General features: G+C 37.1%; 1 protein-coding gene across 1 annotated transcript; it reads left to right on the top strand.

The window, feature by feature from the left end:
• Nucleotides 1-3,045: 3,045 nt before the first annotated feature.
• nucb2a (nucleobindin 2a) lies at nucleotides 3,046-10,192 on the top strand. The gene is made up of 13 exons (XM_039795037.1): nucleotides 3,046-3,171; nucleotides 3,564-3,704; nucleotides 4,384-4,491; nucleotides 4,826-4,958; nucleotides 5,111-5,214; nucleotides 5,732-5,917; nucleotides 6,203-6,293; nucleotides 6,467-6,525; nucleotides 6,604-6,696; nucleotides 6,793-6,882; nucleotides 7,015-7,185; nucleotides 7,775-7,835; nucleotides 7,922-10,192. Exons 1-13 carry the CDS (start codon nucleotides 3,148-3,150, stop codon nucleotides 8,146-8,148), a joined length of 1,488 nt encoding a protein of 495 aa, XP_039650971.1. The 5' UTR covers nucleotides 3,046-3,147; the 3' UTR covers nucleotides 8,149-10,192.
• The last annotated feature ends 404 nt before the right edge of the window (nucleotides 10,193-10,596 follow it).

Here is a 10,596-nt window from a genome sequence, read left to right as displayed (position 1 = left end):
GCAGCTCTGCAGTATGGACTCTGCTGCTGCTCATTCCTGCCTCTCTGCTGCCAGAGGCTCACAATGCAGCAAGGTGACTCAATGTTATTGTCTTCTCCTCAGAGAGCCTCCTCCCGCTGAATCACAGCTTACTAAAGGTGCTGAGCAGAAAATGTAATAAAGATGCTCTTGTTCTTTTCTGACGTTCAGCTCTTCAGCTTAGAACCGTTTGGGTCCTAATCTGGCAGAAGCCAATATCACAACATCTTTTGAGAAATACAATTTTTCAAGTTATCCCTTAATCTCAGCAGGGTAAGGTATATAATGTGTGCAGGTGACTCAAAGTGCCTGAATTATTAACTACACACTGTGTAGGGTAATATTTATACAGTATGTTGCACATTTTTAATCATTATATAGTTGTTGATTAAAAAGAAGTGCTGATCTTCCCCATCTGCTCTAGCTTTCGTTTACTGTCTATGTTAGTTATAATCTAAGACAATGATTAATAGCCTTCCTGATCATTGAACTATTACACTGACATCTACAGGGCAGGGATGTTATGTTTAGCCACAAGCCAACTGATCCAGATAAAAATTTGATTCATTATCTTGCTGTACCTGCCAAGGCTCATAAATAGTCTTTTGTGTCTTTATTCTAGCACTCATAGTTCCAGCAGAAAGCCAGTGTTTTTCCAGTTCTTGGGCAAAACATTTATCTTCTCTCTCCAAGCTTGTCCAAGATGAGGGTAATCTGGAATTTGATTTGAACACAGTTTAAATATTTTTGTAATCTGTGATTTTTAGTATTTATATGATAAATATCAATAAACAAAACAACTACTGCTGATGCAGGGGCTAACACAGACCATAGCTTAGTTGGTTTAAATCATGCACTCATTGTCTCCTGTGGCTCCCAGCATATTTGACCAGTTAAGCTATCGTGGACTTCCAGTTCTACATGACTACAAACTATAGTTCTGCAGAGTTGTGGAGGAAGGTCTGGCAAAGCCAGACTACTACAAACAGACTGGAATAATGAAACTCAGCCAATACAGCACAATAGCACCCTCGGTTGGAGAGATGGGGGATTAAATGTGTGTGTACTATAGTTCTGCACAGAAAATCAACGTTAAAGTAATCAAATCAAAGAATTTATAAATGGTAATTGACTTCTTTTAGATTACTTACAGTACTTTTAATTTATTTAAGTGTTTTCTTTCTTAAATGTATTTAAGTGTTTTCAGAAAGCTCACAGAAGCGCTGGTTTCATCAACCTGTGCAGGCTGCAGAGTGCATTTAGAGGAGTAACCATGTAAGTACAGCCACCAGGCAGGTTCCATGTAAGATTTCCCCTTGGGCACAAGGAGTAAGACGGGGTGAGAGGTGCACTTGGACCCATTACTCACAGACTGCTGCTTTCAAGTTTACTCAAGTTTACTCAAGTACTGCATTAACGTAAGTGCAATTTTGAGGTACTTGTACTTTACGCAAGTGGGCCTATAATTCCATTTTGTTTTATGTTACTTTGCACTTCTACTCCTTTACATTTATCTGACAGCTTTAGTTACAAACTAATCTGCAGATTAATATTTTACATACATACAAAACACATGACATGGAAATATAACGCATTGTTTAAACATTATTTAAATAAGCTATAATTAGCTCCACATTTACCAGCTGCAACATCTAAATGCTGCAAAAACATTTATGCATCAGTAACAATCTACTATTATAATGTACAATAATACAAACAGGGCAAATAATGCCTGAATAAAGCATACTTTTAGTTTTACTACTTCAAGAACATTTTGCTGATTATATTTAGATACTTTCTTTAGTTAAGTCAATTTAATAGCAATTTTTCACAAATGAAATAATAAACAGGACAGATATAGCCTATATATTATTGTGCATTAGACATATAGGTTAAGAATAAACAAATAAATCTCTAATTGATCAGAAAATTCTGATGAAAAAAATACTATAAAACTGTACTCATTAAAAAAGCCATAATTTATCGTTCAGCATCACTGGCTTTATCTTCCCTGCATAATGTGGGTTTCTTTATGACCTGGACTGGAAGAAAACCTTCTAAATATCAGATTTTAAATAAGGTTAAGGAAGTGAGATTTAAAATGATTCATTGTTTTTATCCCTGCAAGGTATTTCTACAAAGATATAAAAAAGGCATTGATGTGGATCGCTCATTTTGTCAAATGCTTCCAGAAGATTTATGTCATCTAATTTGGTCTTTTCACCACTCTTCTATTTTTTTGGCAAGATGTCTGTATTTGTATATTGATTCTGAATTTTCCCATAAAAAAATTATTGTTTGGCTTTTTTTTCTTATTATTCTTTTACCAACACAAATAATAGCCTACTATATCATCAACTTGATCTTATTACTTGCAAAATCTCATATTCATTCATCTTTTTCATTTTTGAATACTAAATTAAAAAATAATGACATTACATCTATGTATTCTAAAAACAGGAAAGCTTATATTTTTTTCTCAATATTTCTGAATACAAATCTTTTATGCATAGAATATTTCTCACATTGATACAAAGTGAAAACTGAGCAGAATAGTCAGAATTACAGTGCAATATAAACAAAGGTGCAGAAGATACAATGAAACCCATACCAAAAAAGAGTAAATTGAAAAAATATAATGAAAATAGTAATTCTTTCATTTCTATCTTGGGTCAGATTTAATGAAAGGTCTGATAAGGTCTGATAGGTCTCATGAAGATGAAGAGGATTTTTAGATTTAATCAATTTCAGGAAAGCTAATATAGCCAATATATATTTACTCTGTGGCTATAACATTTTTCTGAGCTGATTTATGATTTCTGTATGTGTTTGGCATACATAAATTTCCTGTTTATGTTTGTTAATTAAAAAAAGAAAACTAGTTTCCTTCACTCTTCGAGATTGCTGTTTTTGATTCGATCGGAAACCAGAAGTAACCGCCCACCTGCTCTGTCGTCATCTCGCCACGTACGACCAATGCAACGCAACTTGCTAGTCCGTTTGACGGAAAGCTGAACTGACCACTGCGGTTAACGCTACTACGCACACAACCTTAACTGCTGACTAGCGATCTAGCTGCCGTGCCGACACAACCAGCTGAGAGGCAGCTACGGGAGGAAAACAGAGAAAATGAGGTCCAGGATTCATAATAAAGTCAGTATACAAGTGACGCATATATATATATATATGGTGCTCTTTAGATTAGTTTAATGAACATGTAACATTAACGTTAGCTGCTCTGCTCAGACCGACGGCATTACATTACAAGAATAGTTTAGGTGCTTGATTCTCATTAGCCAAATATGCCAGTGGCAGTGCTAAAGCTAACACCAACAGCTTCCTCAGGATATAGGTAGCTAGCCCATAATGTGCAACCTATGCAGGCTAGAGGAGCTGTTTTAATACGTGTAAATGAGGAAGCTGTCAACACAACGAACTGTGTATACGCATGGGCAAATTAACTGTTTATCTTCACATACTGTATAATGTAAATAATACTGTAATTTAACGTTAAATGTTCTGACCTTAATTGTCCTCATTTCCAGATGTGTTGGAGCCGGGCCCTTCTCACCGGCTGGGTTCTGCTGCTGGTCCAGCTGCTGTGTTTTGAGGCAGTGCCCATCAGTATGGATAAGACAAAAGTCCAAGAGCCAGAGAAAAAAATAGAAGAGCCTCCACCTAGTGTGGTAAGAAGACACAAGATACACATCTGTTTCTTTACATCCAATCGTCATTCATCATAAAGCATAATTTCTGTTCTTTTGTGTTACAGTCGTGGAAGGTAGCCCTACAATGATTCGGGCAGAGTAAACAGATTTTTGTTAGTTGTAGCACTGATTCTATGCAGTCATGTCGCTGATATTATCAGATGCTGCATAGGCAGTAAACCAGAGAGAGATGGTAACAGCACCAGACTAATTTAAATGAGAGATGGCCTCGTGTCATTGTGCTACAATTAAATTACCTCAATCAGACACTCCACTCCAAACTCATTATCACTCAAATCCATTTCATCAGCTCCAGATGTTGTAGCTTTGTGAGAATGCATACAAATACAAACTTTTCATTGGAGAGTAAGTAAGTGGTTTTTAACCACAGAACATCTGCAGAAGGCAGTAATACAGTTTATAGACATTCATTGAAAAACCTGTCATCTCTGTATCCATCTGGACAGAGGCTCTATCATGTTGGTCAGCAAACACATATCCCATGAAAGCAAACTATTCATTCTTCAGTACATCAGACCTCTCAAAGAAGTGCTTATAATCAAAAATAATAAACAAATAAAAAAGTTACTTGGTGTGTTATATGTATTATATTCATATATATTTTTTCCAGTGACCTTTGATTTGTAACATTTTCTAGGACACTGGACTCCACTACGACCGCTATCTCAGGGAAGTCATCGATTTTCTTGAGAAAGATCAGCATTTCAGAGAAAAGCTCCACAATACAGACATGGAAGACATCAAGGTATCCTGCTTTGCTTTTGTTTAGTCTTATCAGCATGGCGGGAAGTTTCCACCAGGCCTGTGTGAACTGCTAGTAAATCATTCCTCTCACTGGTAAATTATGGGCTTTCACTTGTCCCGGAATGTGAAAAATCATCTGGGGCCATCAGTTTTGGATTGTTTGAGAAATACTACCAATTTACCAATACATTTTCTTCTTTTTTTGGAATTTTGCTCAACTGCACCATTCATTTCAAGTTTACAGAATTAGTGAAATGTTTAATCAATATATTTATTACATGAACTGCTACAACCCCACATGTTAAATAACACTAACTTTTTCATGTAAAATACAGCAAGGTAAGCTGGCCAAAGAGCTGGACTTTGTCAGCCATCATGTCCGAACCAAACTGGATGAGCTGAAGCGGCAGGAGGTAAACAGACTCCGAACTCTGATTAAGGCCAAGCAAGACCTTGAAGGAGGGAATGGTATGTTGTGCAACAGAATTTATGTTTCATTTTGATTTATATTTAAAGAAAGATGCTACAACTTAAATTGTACATTAGAGGTTAATACATTATAAGAAACATTGCATGTTATGTATCTGTTTTTATTTATGTCATCGATTTCTCCCTAATAGACATAGCTGTGGACCACCAGGCTCTGCTGAAACAGTTTGAGTATTTGAACCACATGAACCCACATACATTTGAAGTGGATGACCTGGATCGCCTCATCAAATCGGTAAATCTCATTGCTACTTCATGCCATAAACAATGTTAAATCAAGGACCTGTTCACACAATGCCACTAATTTAAACTGCCATTGATTTTTTTTTTAGTAAAGTAATTGGGCAGATCGAAAGTACACTATTAACAGAAATGTTTCACAGTAGAGTTCTGCAGTAGAGAAGTTAAAACAGGACCACGCACAACTGCTTCATTTGTAAGCCACCGATAATGGCTTGTGTGTTTTAAAATGCACTACATACGTTTGAAGTCTTTACAAGTCGTTTTTCATACCTACCTATTAAAACAACAGAAAATGAATGGAGCCTGGGAGGGGTAAACTCATTTAGAAATCTCAGTAAACAGGAGTATATGCTGAATGCATGCAGTTTAATGAATAAGTGTAGTTTCGTTTCCAGATGGGCTAACATAAAAAAAATGTAATTGCCCAATAACTATTAAGTAGAACATTGCACCATATTAACTTATTAATTTGAAACAAGGCATATTTCCAACCTCCTTCATGTATCAAGGCCACTAAAGATCTGGAGAACTTTGACAAAGAGAGACACGAGGAGTTCAAGAAGTATGAAATGATGAAAGAGCACGACAGACGGGAACACCTGAAAGCACTGGACGATGACGAAAGAAAAAAAGAGGAGGAGCACTATGAGGACATGAGGAAGAAGCATGCTGACCACCCTAAAGTCAACCACCCGGTAAGTCTGTTTCAGGGGCACACACAGGTGACAACATGGCACACTGACATCATGGGTTTTGTTTCAGCCAATGTAGAGAAACTCTTTCTGTCCCTTTTTCATATTGCAATATTTAGTCCAGACTTCAAGAGTTCAGTTTCTGCTACTGTACAAGGGGGGGTTGTGGGTTTTTATGGAGTGTATGTCCAGCATTATTATTATTATCCAAACTATCTGCTAAAATGTTGAAATGCGTTGTTATTTATCTAGCTGTAATTCAAATGTGATTTTGCTTCCATGTTGCAGGGTAGCCAGAATCAACTGAAGGAGGTGTGGGAGGAAGCTGATGGCTTGGACCCTGAAGATTTTGACCCAAAGACCTTTTTCAACCTGCATGGTAAGACTTTTACCAACCTGCAACTGTGAAAAACTGGAGGAATGGTGTCCATTTATTCAGTGTTACATAATCTGTATTGTATAATATATAATAAAATAGTAATTATAATATGTAATATAACAGATAATGGTGTATTTGTTTACCACAGTCTGTTTTCTGTCTTTATAATGCAGATACCAATGGAGATGGCTTTTTTGATGAACAGGAACTGGAGGCGTTGTTCACCAAAGAGGTAGCGCCATGGCAACTGAAAATGTGTAATGTTTCAGTGAATGGCCTTTGCGCTGACTGTTGGTCTCTGTGATTTTAGCTGGAAAAAATTTATGACCCCACCAACGAAGAGGATGATATGGTGGAGATGGAGGAAGAGAGGCTACGTATGAGAGAGCATGTTATGAATGAGGTACAGTAAGTTTCACACAGTTTTTATATATCTATATATATATATATATATATATATACCTCCATTTGTTATCTATTGCTCCTGTCTTCCTCATAGGTGGATTCTAACAAAGACAGGCTGGTCTCCATGGATGAGTTCCTGGTTGCTACAAAGAAAAAGGAATTCTTGGAGCCAGATAGCTGGGAGGTGAGACGCAATATGTTTATCATGTCGACATTATTTATTATTATTATTATAGAGTAATGTAATCCCAAAGCCATTTTGCTAAAAGAAGTAGGCCTGTAATAAATGGTGATGCGTGCACCCTGTGCTCCTCAGACCCTGGAGCAGAACCAGGCTTACACAGATGAGGAGATGAGGGAGTTTGAGGAGCATCTTGTTCAGCAGGAACAGGACCTCAACCAGAAGGCTGATGACATCCAGAAACAGAGAGACGAGCTGGAGAGACAGCAGGAGCAGCTTAATGCACAGAAAATAGAGCTGCAACAGGTAAGGAGTATAGATAGATAAGATAGATAGGACAGATTTTGTATTGTCATTCAACTGTACATGTAAACAAAATTCCGTTCCACTGGCAAATAAATACGGCTTTAACTAAAAACAAAAAGTAAAAAAAATAAATAAATACAAATGCTACAGTGTTATTTCAACAATTAAATATGACATTACAAAGAATAAAAAGGAGTTTGAAAGCAGCAAAAAATATTATTATTATTGCACATATTGAATGACAGCATATACAGTAATTGCATGTTTTAGAAAAATAGTGTTATTGCACGTTTATAAAATAAGTCCACATGAGGCCCACTGCAGGGGATAATTAAGGGGGGGGTTATTTTGAGTTCAGGAGTCTAATGGTTCGTGGGAAGAAGCTGTTGCAGAATCTGGCCGTTCTGCACTCGATGCTGTGATGAGTGTCAGCTGTTATTTGAAATATTTTAGTTGCAGACGAGGTTTGCCACAGTAGCTTTATTCTAACAGTTCTGCAGAGGGTGGAATCTCAGTGTGACGAGAAAATGAATTTCCTTGTGTGTGCACCCACCTAATATATGAAAACCTTATATGTAACCCATAACAGGCAGTTGAGCATATGGAAAGGCTGAAAACACAGAAAGTAGAACCCCCTCCAGAGGTTCACGGTGAGTTTCGATCGCACCATTTTGTCTTTTGATAGCTGTTTGGGTTTACTGCCTAATCTCTAGGAATGTAAAACTCTGTGTTACAGTCGAAGGGAATGCTATCCCAGAGATGCACGCATTTGACAACCAGTTGCATCCTGAACAAGAGGCCCAACCACAAGGACATCTGCCTGCACCCCAAGATCCTCAACATGCACCTCAGGAACACTATGAACAACATCAAGACCTGGCCCAGCAGGGGCTCCCCCAGACACACCAGGATCTCCCACCAGGCCACCAAGAAGCTGCACAAGGCCAGCATCACCTGCCATAACAGTGCTGTCAGAAATTGAACCTCCACAACCAGACGTTTGCAGCGCCTCCACTCCAGCGCACAAAGGAGCAGTTCCTCCTCAGTATTAGGCCTCTAACCAGCATGACCTAGGGGTTTGGAGGACATGGGAGATAGAGAGCAGCAGCACAAAAGGAATCCCTGCTGAATGATGCCAATGTTTGATAATAACTGTAATCCTTGGATTACATAACGGAATTACAATAGTGAAATGACGAACCAAGGACGTGCATCCTGAAATGAGCATACCTACATTTTCAAGAAGTGTTTGATTACATTAGAAATGATCAAGAATGTTTGGAAATACAATTATACAAAAATATAGAACCTCTAACAATGAGATGCTACTGGCTCTACAACCTGATAGGTTTGAGCTATCCTGTTGGATATGTACATTGCAGCTGTTGAGGAAGATAAGGTGTAAAAGTAATTAAAATTTCATCATTTAAATTTTGATTTTCTGACTTGACTAGCACGATTAGATACTCCCCAAATGAGTTTACGTGCCATTTGTGGTGAAATGTGTTTCACTGGACTGTATCAATTATTTTAGAAATTGAGTGCAAGATACATTTTTTCGATTTTCTCTAATTGCATAAAGAGCAAAAAAGGCACTATAGCAATTTTAACCAGTATACAGCATTTGATGACCTAACCAGAACCCATTTTTTCACTCAAAAAGTAAAGGGTAAGGACTTCTTGATGCAGACGCGTACAGTTTTATGTAATCATAATCTACAAGTTTACAGTCAGATCAATTTTCTCCTCTTGCCACCATCACCAAATATTAGGGTGAGGGTGTGTTTAACCAGAAACACCCTCATGGAGCTGGAATGCTCAGAGTCCTTATACTTGTCAGGACTTACCAATATTTTTGCTACTTTGTAAATGTTGATTCTGGTTGCTTTCATAACCTGCCAGCTGTTTACTTACCTTAAACATCATCTTTTCATGTGTGTAGTCAGATTTTCTGAGAGAAAATGTGTTCTCCGCCTAAATACTTTGGGTACAGGATTTCAGGAACTGGCCATTTTTGGGCCACACTGCAGATTCTCTTCATGGACTTTGATCAAAATAATCAAAAATAAAGGTGCTAGGTTCTTTAAATAAATGTAAGTGTGGAACATCTCTCCATTCAATACATATTTCCCTACTTTATTACAGCCCAAAGTCCTGCAGATGCTTGTTTTAGGTTACCACTGAAATAATAAATTTGCTTTGGTACAAGTAACCGTAGGATGGGCAGTAAAATGTTGGTCCATTGTTAATGTGACCTGTTGATCATGATTTTTAAATTTGTCTTAAAATAACAGTTTGCTGATTAAAGGTGTAGACTTTCACGCTAGTCTTTCATCACAATTTTCTGCACCAAAGTATTTTGTTGAAGCAACTGCTGGATTTGGTAAATTAGTTTAGTTAGTTTAAAGATTTTATTAGAAAGGGCAAAGCCAATTGGTAAGAGCCAAGTCTGATATTACCACTGTCTTTTTGTCTGTTTAATATTGTCCGTTAAAGTCAAAGTGATACCATAAAAACCTCTGAATCTGTATTCAGTTCACATTATATTTGGCACCAGATAGATGTGTATTACTTGGTCCTAATTTAAAATACCTGGCATGGCCTTATCTTTTTAGTCGAAGGGCATGGCATATTTTTCCTACAAATTACCAGTTTGATGTAACTGCTGTGCTATCCAGGTTGCTTTTTTTTCATGTAATGTGTTTTTTTCTACGTGGCAGACTGTGGCCATGGCAAACCGGTGTGAACTTATTGCCACTTTTTACCGAAGGCAGCTTCATTGACATAACATATCTGCCTTATTGTGCTTTTACTTTAGACAAAAATCTAGACATGGAAGACATTTCTTTTTTTGTTTTCTGTGTCAAGTGTTCCTTACACACAATACTACATCATAATTTGCACAAAATGTACAGATTGTTTTCCGATTGGTTGCTGCTGGATAAAATAGTCACTTGACAATACTGTACTCCTCAGTTCAACATAATAAAACAGTTATGACCTTTCAGTTTGTCTGACAGATTTTATCATTAAACGAACGACCTATCAAACTCTTACAATACAATGTAAAACCGGTATGGATAATCTCTACATACAAGTATATTAAAAATGTAAAGCAATGGCACCTTATTTGTTTAAAAAAAAAAAAGAAACTTAAGTTTGACCATAGAAGGTGAATTATGATTTAATTCCAAGTGATGTTGGCTCTTACCAAGTTTATTCCTAATGTTTCATTTTAAAAAGGAATGTGCCGTTTCCCTGGGATTGTCTTGTTTTTCTACAAAATGTTTACACCATCAAAGTAATTTGAAAGATGCCATAAATCCACACATAGTGGCTTTAAAGACCTGAATGTTGACAGAATTAAAGCACACAGAATTAAAATAGCAGAATTTAGATCATCAAATACAC

This window comes from Perca fluviatilis, chromosome 3, assembly GCF_010015445.1.
Source record: "Perca fluviatilis chromosome 3, GENO_Pfluv_1.0, whole genome shotgun sequence".
Taxonomy (NCBI): domain Eukaryota; kingdom Metazoa; phylum Chordata; class Actinopteri; order Perciformes; family Percidae; genus Perca; species Perca fluviatilis.
The sequence above is the reverse complement of the archived record's forward strand: the minus strand, read 5'-3'. Positions and strand labels throughout refer to the sequence as shown.

Coding starts and splice junctions, on each gene's coding strand:
- nucb2a (XM_039795037.1), top strand. CDS start 3,148: ATGAGGTCCAGGATTCATAATAAA. Junction 5,918..6,202: donor ACCCTAAAGTCAACCACCCG/GTAAGTCTGTTT, acceptor TCCATGTTGCAG/GGTAGCCAGAATCAACTGAA. Junction 6,526..6,603: donor AGGCGTTGTTCACCAAAGAG/GTAGCGCCATGG, acceptor CTGTGATTTTAG/CTGGAAAAAATTTATGACCC.